Source organism: Perissodus microlepis, chromosome 11, assembly GCF_051167445.1.
Source record: "Perissodus microlepis isolate ML-2025 ecotype Zambia chromosome 11, ASM5116744v1, whole genome shotgun sequence".
NCBI classification, from domain to species: Eukaryota; Metazoa; Chordata; class Actinopteri; order Cichliformes; family Cichlidae; genus Perissodus; species Perissodus microlepis.
Window position 1 is genome coordinate 13281893 of NC_140471.1, and position 18098 is coordinate 13299990.

Genomic DNA, 18098 nt, shown 5'->3' on the forward strand with positions numbered 1-18098 from the left:
GGGCTGGAGACAGAGAAGACATAACAGAGCCAGCTATTTGTGCCCTGCGTCACCTCACTTCTCGACACCAGGATGCTGAGATGGCACAGAACGCTGTCAGACTGCACTATGGCCTGCCTGTAGTGGTCAAATTACTGCACCCGCCATCACACTGGCCACTCATCAAGGTACACACAGAGAGACTTGGCAGCAGCACTCTGTAAGCTGCTCTTCATAATGCCAGCCACTCATGCTGCTCTTCATTTAGTGCAGTGAAAATCACTTCACTCTTAACTACGTTTTGATGCTAAAATAATGAGCCGAATATTGTAGGCTGTCATAAACATATCAGTCATTTCCACTGGTATATTACATGTACTGATAGAAAGGAAATAAGATTTTTTTTTGTTCAAGTGCAATCAGTTTGTTTAATAATTGACTTTAAGATGAGAAATTAAGTTGAAATAATATTTTTCAGTAAATCTGTCTACAAATATACATCAAGACAAAAGTTTTCTGTATGGTTCTGGATTATGGGTGGCTAGTGGGTAACCTGAGAGTGACATTAAAATCGTGGTTAAATGACACATAACTGTGTTCTTCTGTCAGGCTACAGTTGGTCTGATCCGTAACCTGGCTCTCTGCCCTGCAAACCACGCCCCTTTGAGGGAGCAGGGCGCCATCCCCAGACTGGTTCAGCTGCTGGTCAGAGCACATCAAGACACACAAAGACGCACCAGCATGGGAGGCACACAGCAGCAGTTTGTGGTAAGAGCGCACATACTCTCATCATTTCAATGAATTCACACAGCTTTAATAAATACCAGTCCATGGTGCCTGGAATTCACTGAGAGAGCAGTAGTTCTCAGTTCTACCCGGTCTACTAAGAAGTCTGTAGAGAGAGATGCTGCAAGTGCACTGATCTTACGCTGTTTGTTTATTAGGAGGGAGTACGTATGGAGGAGATTGTGGAAGGGTGTACAGGAGCACTTCACATCCTGGCCAGAGATGTCCACAACAGAATAGTCATCAGAGGACTCAACACCATTCCACTCTTTGTACAGGTCAGTCTGCAGATTTAATCTCAAAAAGTAAAACAATATAATTTAACCAAGATTACGGATGATATTTTAGTATTGAGATTAATTTGTTTGAAGCTTTGCTGGATTAAACAGGGGAACTGGGTTAGAAAAATGATCCCAGATAGAAGTTGTTTGGGTGGATGCATGAGGTGGTTCTCCAGAGGGAACAAATTATAGTGTCATGAGGCTGCATCTGTGGAGGCTCAGTATTTATTTATTTATTTATTTTCACTAAGCTGTTGGTCTGTGTTTGTGTGCAGCTGCTGTATTCTCCCATTGAGAACATCCAGCGTGTAGCAGCAGGCGTCCTGTGTGAGCTCGCTCAGGATAAAGAGGCCGCTGAGGCCATCGAAGCTGAGGGAGCCACTGCTCCACTCACAGAGCTATTGCACAGCCGCAATGAAGGAGTTGGTATGTACCCAAAACACTCATTTACACAACGCTATCAGTCACATAATAGCTGCATTTAACTATGCAGATGTTCAGAAGTGCCAGTCTAACTGTGCAATGAGGGGATTTAATTGGATAACACGCTGGCACTTGGAAATAATTGTTTGTATTTTCCTGGAAGACTCTTTAGTGTGATGTGGACCTAAAGTGGCATCTTGAAAATTTGCAGCTCTAGCGGTACAATGTAGCTGCTGCTTTTTGTTCAGTAATTCTGTGACATTCCAGGCTCATCTGCTATCATGCAGAGACGCACTGTGGGCTTGTGTTGTAGCACATTGTTGAAGAATCTAAGTAGGAGCCAAGTTTGCTCTTAAAACAGTTATATTTATGGTGACAACTTCATTATATTGCCTCTAAATGATGCGGAGAACGCTAGTTGAATAAACTTTCTAGTCATGGGTAATACCTAGTCTCTTTTGTTAACCCTGATAGCTGTATTATGGCTGTTTTAAGTGCTTTTGTTTTTAAAGGCTAAAAATGTGTTGGCTAAGCAGTCATGCTTCCATCTTTCTCAGCCACATACGCAGCAGCAGTTTTGTTCCGTATGTCAGAGGACAAACCTCAAGACTACAAGAAGCGCCTCTCTGTAGAACTCACCAGCTCACTCTTCAGGACAGAACCAATGGCCTGGAACGAGGTGCGACACGCTTTTACACAAACTGCGTAATGCTTATTTACATTGTGTAGTCAGTTACAAAGACATGCACAAGTGTTTGTGTAATTGAAACTTTGTCAAATGTTTGCCATGTGTTGCTCTGCAGACAGCAGATCTGGGTTTGGATATCGGAGCTCAGGGTGAGCCTCTGGGCTACAGACCAGAAGGTAAGTCACTCAGTTGATACTTGCAAGCAAAGCAGAAGACAAAGGCTTCCCAACTATTACTGCAGTCAAGATAAAAACAGTTGAGCTAATTATCAAACTGGGGATGCTTTAAATGCCTTCTTTGGAAGTCTTTGTACATCTGTGGGCTTAATTTATTATTAAGTTGATATACTCATCAAAAATGTGATCTGATCTTCATCAGAGTCAAAATTACAGATACGCAATCTGACACAGCTATTACAAATTTGTGTGTCACTAATGAACTTGAAAATATGACTGAATGAAGTAAACCACTTGACCAACAACTTCTCTAAAGATCTACTCGGGGTCAAGATCTTCTAATGAGCTGACACTCAGTGTTTGAGTGTTTCATCTTGACCCAACTGATGATGCATGACCTGAAGGAGGTCTACTGTTAGATATTAGCAAACTAAAAACAGTTCATGTTCCTCCTCAGTGTTGTGCAGCTTTATTATAAACAACTTCAGGAGAGATCAGATGTAGGTTGGTGCTGTTACAGAAGCTTCTAGGAGTTTTTAAATTTAAGGATCCACTTAAATGTTCCAGTCTGCACCAAGTGATTCCTCAGCATGTTCCAGAAAGACATGAAAAGTGTGTTACTACTTCAGTCAAATTGTTCAAAATGGTCTTTAATTCTGACCTGGCTGAAGATCAGACCATCTCTTTAATTATTACCGGTGTCCAGGATTTTGGACACTGTGCCGATCAGTAGGCTAGAGGGCAAGCTGGCGTTGGTTTTAATTTGCACTGCTCTCCAATTCTCCAGCAGTAACAGCTTTAATTGACTCTTCGTCAGCCAAATGAAAACAGACTTGATGTTGATAGATTTAGAAAAGGCCCTGGCTACTGCAGATGCATTCCTGTTGGTGGAAACAACTAAACAGTGAACTGAAGCACAAGTTTAGCTGAAATAAGAGTTAACAGCTGTGGTTTGATTTGGTCTGCTGGAGGGTTGACCGTGTGCTGTGTTGATTTGCAGTGTTACATTTCAGTGATCATACTACTGTGTGTCAGCTTGGTTTGTTAACTTGCTTCTAACAACTGCTCTGCTTCACCTGCGTCTCCTCCATCCATTCCTCCTCCACCAGACCCAAGTTACCGTTCTTTCCATTCGGGGGGTTATGGAGGGGACACAATGGGTATGGAACCCATGATGGATCATGACTTGGGTGGAGGGCACCACCCTGGCCAGGACTACCCCCCTGTAGAAGGGCTGCCTGACCTGGGACATGCCCAGGAACTGATAGAGGGCCTGCCACCTGGCGACTCAAACCAACTGGCCTGGTTTGATACCGACCTGTAAATACCAAGACCAACATTACACTACACTTTCTACTAGGTAAGATTTACTTGGTACCTCCAACTCTGTGGCCTCATGTCAGCTAAACGGAGTGGTGTTCATTTCAGAGGTGGTTTCTGGATAAAGAGCCCGAGGACTGGGGGAAGTGTCGGTTTACTCCTTGTGCCTGCTGCATGTTCAGACTGCTCCAAATTACAAAGCTGTGTGATGTGGTGTCTGTGATGTTACTTTGACTAGTATTTGATCTGTATGTGTGGTCCTTCACCCAATGCCTGCCATGCCTCCTCCCCACCGCTCATTTCTCCTCTGCTCTCCCCTTGCAGCTGTATCATGTGATCTGGATGAACCTGCATCGTGATTCGCCCATATGGAGGAGGCGAGGTTTCAGAAGTGCCTGAAGATGACTCAACAACAGCAAGCAGAGTTTCCCGTCTACGGGGACTCCATTGGGACAAACTAGATTTGAGTGCGGTTTGGTTCTGGTTTCAGCCTGATGGGGGCTGACCTCAAATCCTGACATGACACACAGATTTTTCAATAATTCGTTTTCAAATCCCTTTTAATGTATTTTTTTTTTTTTTTTTTCATTTTTACTTTTTTATTCTGTTTTCCTTAAGTCTGTAATGGTACAACTGAATCTAGCTTGCTTTTTCCATTATTCTGAATTATGATACTCATCTCTTGTTTTTGCAGTCCCTTGTATTTTCAGTCTCTGGTAGTGTTGAGTTATTATTTTTATTTTATTTTATTTTATTTTTTTTTAGTGGTAATGCTCCATCCAAGTAAAGGATCTGATCACATTTTAAATGGTGTCCAAACACTAAAGTTAATCAGTTGAATTGTATTCTGATGATCAAGTGTAACATTGTGTAGCTTTTGTATAAAAACATGAATTGGAAATCATGGTCCAAATATCAAGCTATTTTCTTGCTTTAAAGGGAGACACTGATGTCTCCGCTGTTCCAAAGGGGGTGTAGCTGACCTAGCTGGGTGGGAGTGTCTGAAAGGACAGGGGTGGAGGAGGGCTCCTATTGGTCTGCTGTAAGTGGGTGGGGTAGTGAGAGGAGCTGGTTGCTGTAGCCTGCTGTGTTCTGAAACAATAAAATGGACTGTCATTTCAACTGTATGCCTTTAAGTCTCATTTCTACTCAAATCAAGGATTAACATGAGACCCTAATAACACTTGAAGTTGTTTCAGGGAGCAGGGGTATCAAACATAAGGCCTGGGGCCAAGAATTGGCCTGACAGACACATTTGGAAATTGTAGAAGGGCATAAACCTTGGACCTAACTATTTAATACATTTTAGTTTTTCCTGCTGACAGACCTGCGTACTACACTAAAAGATTTTTGTTGATTACAAAGGTTCCACAGTGAAATGAAATGGGGCCTTCTCTGTGAATTTAAACCCAAACAGTTGGACTTCATGTAGATGTGCTGTTGACATTGCATTTTCTTATATTACAGTATCTCAGAGATTAAATGTGTAGTGCGACTTCTTTACACTGACAGGAAGGGCAGTTTCAGTGGTCCGACCCACTTAAGATCAAAGTGGGCTGCATGTGGCCCACCATGTAAAATGAATTTGACATCCCTGGTCTGGAGCCTGCTGCATTAGTTTTACACACTTATTGACAGGAAGGTGAGGAGAAACTGATGTGCCAGCAGTCCACCTGCTGTGTGTTCACTGAGACTGTTGAAATCTACTTAAACTGTGTACAGTGGCAAGTTGGGTCCAGCTTTAATGCGATGAGTCAAAGTTGCAGAAAATTCAGTGTGCTGTGAACTAAAAGCCTGCTGGTGGTGTCCACGTGTGGATGTTTAGGATGGTGGTACATGGACAGCTGAGGTAGCTTAAGGACATATTCAATGACTAAGCATAATCTTTCTAACATGACCTCTACCTCACCTATTTAACCCGACTTCATCCAGCTTCTTAGAACATTTAAGTGTCATTCTTTCATTTTAAATTCAAACACTTCTCAGTAATGGCATATTTAATTATGCAAAGTAATTATATCCAGTTAAAACAATTGGGAATGTAACAGTAGGCAGAGATCAGGTATACACTGGAACAGGAAAATGACTTAATTAGAATGATATGACCTAACTTGTGTAAAAGCAGAGATGGATGAATTATGCACAAATCAGTGGATGTGGTGAACCACTTTGGTATTAATGGTTTTTCACGGCACTAGTCTGCTACAAGTAAACAGAACAACTTCCTTTTTAGTGCTGGAATACCAACAAAAGAGTTTGTAGATGTCACCATTAGCTTCATGTTATTACAAAGTAGAAATCTATGACTCGTGACGGCATGCGTGATCTAATATTCTGTCACTGCTGATGACACGAGGTGTGTTGACACACTCAGAGGTCAGTGTTGTGATGCCAATGACAGTCTAAATTAACACTCATGCTGTAATCCTGTGAAGTTTGATGAACACTGGATGCATGTTTTGATTGCCCTGTCAAGACATTTTAGTGACGCACTAATATTTGTTACTGCCACTGATCCAATTTGAAATGATGACAGTCATATGGAGGCACGGCTGAATGCTCTGAAAGCTTTTAGGATTCAGAGATCTCTTGAAGGATATCAACAGCCAGGCCAGTGACATCAGTGTGATACCTGTGATGGGGAAACATAAAAAAAGAGTAGTATTACTGGCATGCTATCTATCCAGTGATAATTAGCCGGTGATGAGCACAAACAGCTTAATCAAAGAAACAATTACAATAAAATAGATCAGGGTTCTTAAGCATGTTGAGCAATGAAACAGGTGCAGCCACGTAGCATGGTACTGAGTGGACTGAATTAGTAATTAGACTACTACATTTATTTCTGCTCCGCAAACATAATAAAACTTTACATCCCAATTTCAGCCCACATTAACCTGTGCTTATTAAATAGATATTTTATGTGCTCTGTAGTAAGACAATTAAAAATCATATACAAGTGTATGAATAATGATTTTCACAATTCTGTACAAACATACATCTATATATGATAATTAAGACTTGATGAAAACATCCAATCTGCCCAGGCCCCTCTAGGCTGTCTATAATTTACTCCTGCTCTCCCCCTCTTATCACCCTCCTCCCCCCTCCTCTTACTCCCAGGTGTCTTTGGGGGCAACCTGACAGCCAGGCCAGAAGAAGCCCACCCACCCCTCTTAGTTAATTAAAACCTACATAATTAACCTAATTAACACATTTCCCAGAGGCCTCGGAAACCCTTGAAAGTTTGTGGATCTGGAAAACATAAATTGGGTCCATAAAAGTTTTAGGACAAACTTTAGAGTTTGGTTACTCATTAAATCCTTGCACTCTTAACAGCCTCAAATTGACACAGCTGCACAGAGAACAGCGGAAAATAAAATAATTGGTTTTAGATTACAGAATCGCATTAGCCTCACACTCTGCTTACACCAACATGTGGGATGTTTGCTGTGTGGAATCTGTGTGCTTTCCATTATTTAAGAAAACAAACAAACAGAAGAACTCATCAGAAAGAAGACAATCATCTGCAGTTCCTTTAGCGGTAGACTCACTCACAACTCAACACAACTCAACCCAAAGATTGTTGTTGTTGTTGTTGTTTTTGTTCAGATAAATAAACAACTAAATGATTTCAAAAGGTGAGTCTAAGAGTTTCCACTGCCTTCATTTAATCCTGTGCTAACTGTCTTTAGTGTGCAGCAAGAAACAATCAGGAGTTGTAATCAAAAGCCCTTGTGCGTCAAATAAAAGTCTGGCCACTCCTCCCTTTGCATTTGATCAATTGTGTCCCACTAGGATGCTTCCATTGCTCCTGCTGTGCTGTCAGTCCCACTCTGTCCTCTTACAGTTTTGATTCTGCACTGATTTCTGTAGAAATGCAGCCCTTCAACTTGAATTTCTGTTTGGGGAAAATGACAAAGCTGCAGGGAGCCAAACCTCATGAGCAGAGTGAGTGGTTGGCAACAATAGTGCTGATCAGGACTGAACAACAACAAAACTTAAAATGTGGTTTGCTGGCCACTGGAATTCACTGTGTTTGTGGCAAAAGTCCTCCCTCTGACACCTCAAGATATCGTATTGAAAGTCACTGATAATCTGATCCCGGGGGACAAATGTATGGTGTACAAGCCATTTTAAATAACAAAACCAAAACACAATACACCTTTGTGCTCAGACACTGCAGACTCTTCTCTGGATCTTAGCCAGAGATCCAGATAATGTGCTCTCTCTGCACAAGCCTGAGGTCCATGCTAATATCAGATGGGTATGTGGTAAGTGTTCAGAGTGGGACTCCCATGAAGCAATCTAAAACTAACCCGAGTGCTGGAAGCAGTGCAGAAGTGCACGGAGATGACTTTGAATGGTTAACAAAGGAGGCTCGCCAATTTTAAATCTGTAAACTTTTGCTTTTCATGGGTGAAGTATTTTCTCTTTAGCTGCTTAATTCAACCCAGAGATTAGTGTGATCAGCCCACCACTACATTTAGAGACTTTCAAGGAAGATCAGACAGCTTACTATTCTTTTAATGGTACCGCATGTGTACACTGCAGCTAGTTTCACCATGTTAATATTTGCATTTTGATAAAATTCTGAATGATTGACCTCAGAGTGTGTTTGTAGAAGAGTTGTGCAGTTTTCTGATCTGTCTTTGTTGTCTGAGCAGATATTACTGAGGCTTTGACTCACTGAAAGCAGCATTAACTAGGTTTATGTTGAGAACCTCAATGCTTTTTCTTCAGGAACGGGGAGTATACGCTATTGCTCCTCCCCACCCTTCACCCTTGGTCAGGCTTGAGGTTTTGAAAAGGCATTCCTCAGGTTGCCATGGCAAAGTGTGAATGACATCATTTGGGTTAGGATCTTAGCCCAGACCTCCCCTCTCTCTTTTCCATCCTTCTTCAGTCTCCTACCTCGGCGCCAGCTCCTCTCATCCTCTCAATTAAAACCTCTCTTCAACCCTTCTTCCCATCCATTTCCACTCCTCTTCTCTCTCCTTGTAACTCCTCTCATCTCCTGCCCTTTCTCCTAAAACCTCTGCTCCCCTCCTCCTCCTGCTATACCAGTGGGAGGGTGCCAGTCTCTGCCACTTCAAAGGCTAGAGCTGATCTGTGCTTTCATCTACCAAAGAGGGACAGGAGAGTGAGGAGATGAGGCGAGAGAAGAGAAGTGGGAGAGCACAAGAGGGAACGAACGAAAGAAAACCAAGAAAAAGGAAAGAAAATTGTGGAGAAAGAGAGAAGGAGAAGGAGGAGAAGGAGAGGAGGGTGACAAAGGGGGAAGAAAAGGGTGACCAAGGAGAAAAGAGGGAGGCAGGGAGCACAGAATAGGAGAGGCCTCTATAGCAGGGCAACAATACACCTTCATTATTGATCTGACAGGGTGTATGTGTGATTGCAGAGAGTTTGTATATAAATGAGAATAAAGGACTCTATTTGCGTGTATTCATTGTGTGTGGATGTGTGTGTGCATGTGTGGATGTGTGTGTGTGAAAGGTTGCTAGTCTCATACATCAGAAGATCAAAAGAAGCACGGTCACTACGGTGACAAAACCCTTGGCCCTATGAGGGGAAACACAACTGGCTGACATACTCATAAAAGACAGCCAGATGCAGAGATGCAGGTGTGCACATGAAAACATGCACTCACATACACACAAACTCCTTCATATGGTAAATATAAAAGAAGTCATTATTTTACATATATGAAAAGGCGGGTGGAGGCGATGACTGTATTTGTATTAATACTGACCCACAGAGTGAAGCATGGGACATATATAAAACACATATATAAAAAATATTTTATAATTAAAGATAAAAGAGGGCTGTTGGAGTTTCAAAACTCGTGTTTCTTTAAAAGAGAGAAGTGCCGATTATGTTTCCTGTCCCTGATAACAGATGTCAAGACTTAAATATACGTTTTTAATAGTGTACATATTTCATCTCAGAGCTTTTTCTTGCCATTAAGCTACCCTGCTCTGTTACAGGCGCATGTCCTGTCAATTAACTAGACAAAGATCAGTTCTGACATGCATGGAAATAATAAGATGTGGGAATGGGCACTATCAAAATCCAGAATCATTTGTTATCGGTATGCTTGGAGATTTGGTCTCAAAAACAAAATAGGAAAGCATGGATTACATAGCCAGATATACTGCATGCATTCACAGACTAAAGAAAGCTGATGGACTCTCTGTGTCTCACCTTTCTGTCAGGTGAGACTAAGAGCAACTTGCCATGATTGCTTATTGAGCAGAGCCCAACAGAGGGAGTCGCTTCATCAGGGAGGAGGGAGAGTAGCTGGTGTCTTTGACAGGCTGCTGTCACGTAGGCTGAATAAAGGAGGGTAACTAAAGGTAGATTTGATACAATTACAATTTTTTAGGAATAAAATGATCAGATCTCATTTTATTACTCATATGGTCTAAACACTGTAAGTCACAGTTATAGACTGATATAAAACGAATCATCTTGCGCTCTTTCAAGTGTAGAAAACATGAAATAATCGCTCACTTTTTAAAACTTGGTAAACCTCAGATGTCTCCTGTAGCTCTTTATGAGACTTACACAAAGATGAGAAAACCAATTCTACAATACAGTTTCAGTTCATTAAAAATTATGGGATGTATTAACTGAACCTCTCTGTTTCAGGTCCTGTCACATCATCAGTCAGTGTAAGATCAGGACTCTGACGTTTCCATTCAAAACTTGAATATCCTTCTTTTTTAACCCTTCAACTGATTTATGATTGCTGTTTGAACCATTCTCAAGTTACACGACCCAGTCCTGTCAAGCTTTTATTTATTTGTTTTCTTCTTTTACAATTTTGAAATCAGTTGGTTTCTCTACTGACCGCAATGTGTCCAGGAAATAATGTAGAAAAACAGCTCCAAACCATGGTGCTTGCTCCACTGTGCTTTACAGCTGGGATGAGGTTTTGTTGTTGGTTTAAGTTTCATATTTTCCCTTACAAATAATTACGTTTCATTTAATTTAAAACTTTTGTCTCCTCTGCTCACATGTCTGAAGTGCTGTGAGACATCAGTGGGATTCTTTGGAAATGTGGGACGTGCCACTGAGATTATTTTTAGGCGCTGGTGTTTCCCAGTATGTTTGCTCTTTTTTTGTTGGCCCATATGGCTTTTTTCATGGCTTTTTATTGACACCAATCTTATTTGATGTTTAAGTTTCCTCCATTTGTAGTTTATCTTATTGTATAAAGATGAACATCCAGATCTTCAAAAATGCTTCTGTAGTCTTTTACAGATTTGTGTATTGCTGTAATACTTTTATCAAAAGTTCAAACCAACCAATATTTTGTTAGTGGAGCAGATTTTGAGGGGCACCTCAACAACCCATACTTACAGTCTCACCTCCTTAATTAGTGTACTTGACAGCAAAAATCTTAAAACTAAGTATACTGTTATTATCTAGTAAGTAACTTTCTATCAGACAAGAACAGTGCAGAAATTATGATAATACAAATAGGTTCACAGACATTTTCTTACAACTGTATCCCTGGAATCATCTCAGGATCCCACAGGAAGTGGGGGATCCTGATTCGGGTAGCAGCTGATGCCTTTGTGTTATATCAAATTACTGGGATGGATAATGAGCTGATCCTCTAAAAGACACACACAAACAGCAGAAACATGCACCTGTTGGATGTGGTCATATCGTGCAGTAGACTCATTAGCTCCGCCCCCTCAGGACATTCGCTCCAATCTGACCTGTCCGTAGCCTGAACCTGAAAAAAGTGAGCGACACAGGTTGAATAAATGTTCACCCCAGCCTGCATGTATAAGAGCAGAGAGTTACTTTACAGATCGTGACACGCTGTTGGAACAGTTTAATAAGAAGTGATGACTTCTTTACTTATGGGCTTACTAAGTTTGTGGTGAAATGTGCACATCACTCAAAGCAGAGAAAAAGTGAACTTTAACCTTTAGTCAGTTCTGGCACAGCTCTCTGTTTAACCCTTGTGATCTTAAAAGAATACTTAATATAATGTTTCTTTTTGTGGTCTGTTTGACTAATTACATATATACATGTGTGTGTGTGTGTGTGTGTGTATGTGTGTATATTCCAATATATATATATATATATATATATATATATATATATATATATATAAAGAATGAATGTTCTTTGGATCATTGGAAATTTCATCATTGCATTTTGTTTTAATGTCCTGTTGTAAGGTTTCTATGAACTTCAATGATTTAAGAAGAGTGGGTTCGTTTAACTCCGCACATACATATGAATGTATGGATGATGCCAGGAATAGTATCTATGGTTAGAGCTGAAGCTGGTGGGATCCTAATGGATCACAGAAACAAATAAGTGACTTGATGAAGGATTTGTCTAAAGCCATATTTAAAACAGAACTGTGGCTGCATTCTTCATAGGACCACTCTTCTTATTGGTATTAATATTACTCATAATTCTACTGATCTATAAATCTATTTAATTATTCTGCTACAGTACATTAAACTAGGTTAAAGCATCAGCTTACAAGCATATCTCTTTTTTCCCTCACTGAATTCTCAGACTACATTATTTATCTCTGCTCTTTGTCTTTCCTCTCTTTTTACTCCTGTCCTGACATGTCTCTTCACACCATGTCTAGGCTCCTCACCCACCCAGGAACACCTGGACCCCAGGCTTGTGTGAGGGTGTGTTCACTGATCACACAGAATAGTTCTCGCCGTTTTAACACAAAGCTAGGTTAAGGTCTGATTTCATACTGCTGAAAAAGTTTGTGTTACAAAACGGTATTGTAAGAATAAAAAATGCCTCGGCGTATGTCTCTTCAGATGTTTAATGTGTGAGTGTGCATATGTGCCTGTCTATTTGTTGGATGCATTTTCTCTGATCTCCAGTGACATCATCACCTGTGTCTCTGTGGTGGCACAGCATGCTCGTTGCTAAGAAACGGGGTTAGGAGGAGACAAAGAGGGGGCTGCGGTGGGGCACATGATGCTAGAAACTGGACAGTCTGACAGGAATATGGAGACAGGAGGGAACTCCCTCTAATGTCAACTGTTTCTATGTTTCTTCTCTTTTTCTCTTTTGAAAAACAGAAAAAAAAAAAATCAATAACTTCTCATGGTAAAGTTACTTCTTCAACAGGAAGTTGTCTGTCTGAATATTAAAAAAAAGGATCCCAACAAATTCTTTCTTCTGAGAGGCATTAGCAGGTGGGGGGGATTGACTGAATTTTTTATCTGGAGGAAGCTTGAAGTGAAAAGCTGTAAGTGAAACTGTGAATTGCACTTCATGTTTTCACAAACACATAGTTTTGAATTTCCCATCATGATTAGGGGCTATTTATGTGTGCATGGAAACCACACGTAAACATACCTACTTACCAAACCTTCATCCTTGCTTTCCAGACGCCCCCACCCCCCACCTCCTTATCCTCCATGTGTCTCCATCTCTAGCCAACCAACCCTAACTCAATAATACTGATCTTAAAGTGATTTGAGAGGCGTTCAAGGCAGACAGCAGAGGACAGGCAGACGTGTGGCCTTTCAGAAAGACAGCAGGGCTGTCTCAACAGTCAGTTCAAACAAGGAAAACGTACCTGAGATCAGACAGAGGAAGAAAGAGAGACGTGCACAGATATAGACACTGCTGTGATCTGTATGTGTGTGCGTTTAAGTAAGAGTCTAGTAAGGAATGATTTTTTGTTTTACAGTTATTTTAAATACTCAGGTCTAAAAATGCAGAGCTTCTAACCTAAAAAAGAGTCAAAAGCAAGGCTTGAAACATAACTACCAAAACTTTTCCCTTCTGCTTAGTAATTCTCTGGCACAAATATCACTGGTCACTGATGACAGGGGAAATTATCTCGATGAAATCAATCTTCCAGGTAAAGGAAATCCCACAAAGTTTTCCCACTGAAAATAGGTCATGATGAAATCATCAGCTTCCAAGGAAATTCTAATGGGTGTCTAACCAAGCTGGAAACAAACAGGGACTAAAAGATAAATAAATGTTCATATTTTTGGCTTGAGCACCATAAAAGGTTACAATAATTGGACATAATGTGCTTTGATATTTCAGCTTCTGGAGGTGAGAGAGGACGAAGCTTCAGGACACTTGTGAGGTTAACAAGCAGCAAGTAAAAAAACAGGACAACGTCAACCACGGCTCACATATCCATATGCAAATATCCAAATATCAGATCAGTGAACGTTATAGCTGCTGAAAAAGTTAAATTACAGTTAAGTTGATTAAAAGAGTTTTTGTGTGAACTGAGTTTGTTAAAGATATTTTGCATATACATGAAGGGACTGAACATGATAAACTGAGAGGCCAGAGGAAGACCAATAACTCTAAAGACTGAGAAATTATATTATTTTAAAAAAGATAATAAATGCCTATTATTTCCAAAAACGTATTGTTTCAAATCTAATTAGCATTTTTGTTTTTCTGTAGGTCTTTGCAAGTTGTTACTCAAATATGAAAGACAGACAAGTTGAAAATTGTAGTAAATCCAACATGATACATTCTTCATTTCCTCTCCCTTGTAGTTTCCAAGCTATTAGCAGGATCTTTGATAGAGATTATCAGAGCTCTGAAATCAATGAAAAATAATTAAAAAGCTTTTTTCTGAAGGGCAGACACTTGTCTGAGGGTGTAAATGTGTGTTTGAAAGAGAATGTGAGTCTTCTGTATAAAAGCATGTTGTGGGTGATGGATATGTTTTGATACATTTGAACTAACTGTCTATGATACATACAGTGCTTAACAAATTTATTAGACCACGTCCCAATGTAAGGTTTACGCTACAGCTGCTCTAAACGAACAGTAAGGATAATTACCAGTATCATGTTTTATGTTTTTGTAATGGTTAATCCACCAGTATGCCTACACTCTTTAATCAAAATGATATTTCTAATTTTAAAATATAATTATATGTATATTATAAATTTGAATTGTTTTTTAATTTACAGTTTTACAAATTAGAAAAAAAATAATTAACCATATTATTATATTTTGGTTAAAATGCCAAACAACAATTATTTACTTGGATACCTGAACAGAAAAATTTGTTTTAGTTGTTTAATGTCATGCTTTAATTTCTGACTGTTCAGAGAAGTCCAATGTTAATATTAGGTATAAAAATGCAGATCCAGTTCAGTTAACTCAGTAATTTTTAATCAAGTTTTTCACAGATTTCTTCTTTTGTGACAGGTGGTCTAATAATTTTGTTAAGCACTCTATAAAGAGAGAATGAGAGAGAGAGCGAGAGATAGCGAGCAAGAGAGAGGGAGAACTAGAACAAGCACTCAGAGAGAGAGAGCCAAACTTTAAAAATGAAATCTTTTAAATTAACTGTTGTAATGAGTGAAATGACCAAATGCACACAGAGGCTTTTTCTAAGCAAATAAATGAGTTCTGCTGCTCACTCCGTGCAGGAAGCTGCTTGGTGACTCATCCACTAGCTACATATTCTCATTTGCTACATAGTTGAAAGTAACTGCTGTGATGTGTGTTTGTTGCCCAGGGTGGTGATCAGGACAGAGAAGACACACACAGATGTTACTTTGTTGACTAGCACGGGGAGTAATAAGGGAGTTTTCACATGAGGACAAATGTGGTGTGACAGACAGACAGAAAGAGGAAGAGATACGTCTAAGAGCTCGTGTGTGACAGTTTGTGTGTGTGGGTGGTTCAGGTGGCTAGAAATAATTAGTAAGAGGAATCAAAAATACACGAGTACACGCAAACACTGCCTCTCACACACACACACACACACACACACACACACACACACACACACACACACACACACACAAGGTAGCTTCCAGGCACAGCCTTCAGTCAGATCATGTGATCTCAGAGTGACAGCTGACCTTGTATCCCACATGCAGAATCTCATGACCCTGCGGCCAAGCCAAAACATTAGAAATGCATTTTACATAATTCATAGGGGTCTGCTGAACAATCAGCTATTTTTTCTAACTTCATGTTGATTTCCTAAATTGCATTTATGCTGGACCGACTCACCAACCCTGCCTCTTTTTTTTAGCATTAATCTCTAAAAAGATATGTATTCAGTAAATTAAATTAAATTCAGTGGGTTACATTCAAAGACCAGATTGATTAAAAATACAATATCAACACACTTAAATAACTTATTCTTAAGTATGGTTAAGTTTCGACAACTAGAACAACGCAAATAATGTCCAAAAAATCCTGACATCATGGTTTAAAAATAACGATGGCAGTCAGTGATACCCCTCAGCCTCCTAGTAGATACACCTAAGGTGTCAATTTGAAACTCCTACGTTGTTTCACATTCAGAAGATTTTCGGAACACTTGACCTCTGACCCCTGACCTTGACTTCGAAGTCACTGAGATTCCAACTTGTCAGAGATTTTTAGCAGATGCACTTATGGTATCAATCTGAAAGTGCTCCATTACTTCGTTCTCAAGTTATTGCATTCAAAAACTTGGGTGTCCACACCGTCCACCCACCTGGCAGGGTGAAGACAATACCCCATCAGCCTTTTATGGTGAGGTTGAACTGAGAAAGTAATCAAACCCGGGTTGCGGCTATGTCACACGGACAGTAAACTACTTGGCCACCGAGGGCTGGCACTGGGCTTAAATCTTTTAACACAAAAATATTCAATGTGAACTCATTTGCTAGCAAAGCATGTAAGATGTCTACCAGATATCTAACTACTGCACAACTAACTGCCTTAGTCAGACAATATTTTACTGGCAGTTTAGTTAACATTTTAACAAGGTTTTAAATTCAAATGAATCAGGAGGTGGGCCAACATTTTCACTCAATTCACAGCATGTTTCTATTAATATTAAATTGTTTTGACACATAAAATGTTGCTATTGTTTGTCAGGGTTAAGAAACTGTCACCTTGTTAAATCCTGAATGCCAGCTGCAGCTGCTCAGTCCTTCCCACTGCTACCAGATTAAAATAATGTTTCTGTTTTGTCTGGGGAACCTTAGCCTTACTAAATTTCAATGTGTTTTACTGCAGTACACTGTACTACAGGCTAGCTTTGGTTTGTAGTACAAATCATTCTGACTGTGAGACAAAATTGGACAGACACTTGAACAGAGTGACAGGCAGATAGAAGCCCAACATTTTTCCCTCTCTGCCTTGCTCTCTCTGTCAGTCTCGTTTGGGTGAAAGTACACGTTATTTTCAGAACAGCAGCACAGTAGAACTGACTCTTGTGTTTGTATAATTTATACACATATATGTATGTGTCTATAATTCCAATATGTTAAATCTGCAGGGCTCTCAAATTACAAATATAGAACCAAGGTTCAACACAAATGGAACACAAAATATACGTCCAATAAAATGTTCATGAGCTCTGATGAGCGTGTGTATGTGAAAATGTCAGTGTGTTCAGTTAAGCTTTTCTGATTGTCCGTCTGTGTGGATGTTTACTTACTAGTCGTTTAATAATTTTAAGTGCTGTACGTTGTGTTCGGGGGGTCTCAGTGTGCATGCGAGTGCGCAGCACATGCGAGAAGCTTCGTAAGCAGGAAGGCGACAGGCAGTCAGGACCCTCTCCACAGTAAAGCTGGACCAGCAGTGACAGACAATGAACAGACTCCTCCCAGATTTCCTGGTTCTCAGCAGACAGCTGCATGGACAGATAATCAGTGAATACATGCAGAGATTAAAGTATAAGAGAACATGTTTCTATTTTGGATACTCAGGGTCTGCATCAAGTTTTTTACTATGTGTACTGGATCTTAAAATCTGTAAAATCAATAATGGCACCCAGGTACCTTTTGAATCCAAGTAAAATTGGCAGTCAACAAAACATAAAAGTATCCTGTCTACAGCCTCTAATTAGGAATAAAACTTTCCCTCCAGGTATTGGCATTAGTATATTTGATGATTGGCGTTCTAAAAATATAAGATTTATTTGCGATCTGTTTGAAAGGGGTAGTTTTATGGCCTTTAATCAAATTCAAATTAAATATAATTTACCACAAAAACACTTCTTTGGGTTCCTGCAAGTAATGCATTTTGTAAATTCCCTTAAATTTCCAGCCAATCAACCTGTTTTGAATCCTATTGAAAGCTTTCTTCTTAAATTTAATGAGGAAATAATCACAAAAAAGATATTTATCTCTTTGTTATGGGAAATTATTGTCTTTGAATTTTGTAACCACTGGGAAGAGAGAACCACTGCAGAAGCATGGTCCAAAACTTTTAGATCTGCCAAGAAATTGTTTTCCTGTAACAGACTCCAGGAAAGCCATTACAGAATCTTACATAGACTGCAGCGTACGCCAGAGTTTCTAAATAAAATTCATCCTCAGATTTCTCCATTTTGTGTAAAGTGCAATACGGATGTGGGGACCTACTACCATTGCATATGGCAATGTCCTTTAATTACTAGATTTTGGAAAAATATTGCTATAGAGCTTCGCTCAATCTTTC

General features: G+C 39.9%; 2 protein-coding genes across 4 annotated transcripts in view; one reads left to right on the plus strand and one right to left on the minus strand.

Moving 5' to 3' along the window:
- The window catches only part of ctnnb1 (catenin (cadherin-associated protein), beta 1), a 40240-nt gene extending 35465 nt beyond the window's left edge, over positions 1-4775 (plus strand). For both annotated transcript variants that reach the window (XM_084945132.1, XM_084945131.1), the window contains exons 10-17: positions 1-167; positions 589-747; positions 924-1043; positions 1322-1472; positions 2027-2148; positions 2273-2333; positions 3443-3693; positions 3978-4775. The exon at positions 1-167 is cut by the window's left edge and continues 37 nt beyond it. In XM_084945132.1, the coding sequence (XP_084801258.1) occupies positions 1-167; positions 589-747; positions 924-1043; positions 1322-1472; positions 2027-2148; positions 2273-2333; positions 3443-3657 (995 nt within the window). In that variant the 3' untranslated portion in view covers positions 3658-3693; positions 3978-4775. The remainder of the gene's footprint in view (positions 168-588; positions 748-923; positions 1044-1321; positions 1473-2026; positions 2149-2272; positions 2334-3442; positions 3694-3977) is intronic.
- ulk4 (unc-51 like kinase 4) overlaps positions 4222-18098 on the minus strand; it is an 82044-nt gene continuing 68167 nt past the window's right edge. For both annotated transcript variants that reach the window (XM_084945127.1, XM_084945130.1), the window contains 3 exons: positions 17095-17289; positions 11312-11400; positions 4222-6285 (listed from right to left, as the gene is read on the minus strand). In XM_084945127.1, coding sequence (XP_084801253.1) covers positions 6225-6285; positions 11312-11400; positions 17095-17289 — 345 coding nt within the window. In that variant the 3' untranslated portion in view covers positions 4222-6224. The remainder of the gene's footprint in view (positions 6286-11311; positions 11401-17094; positions 17290-18098) is intronic.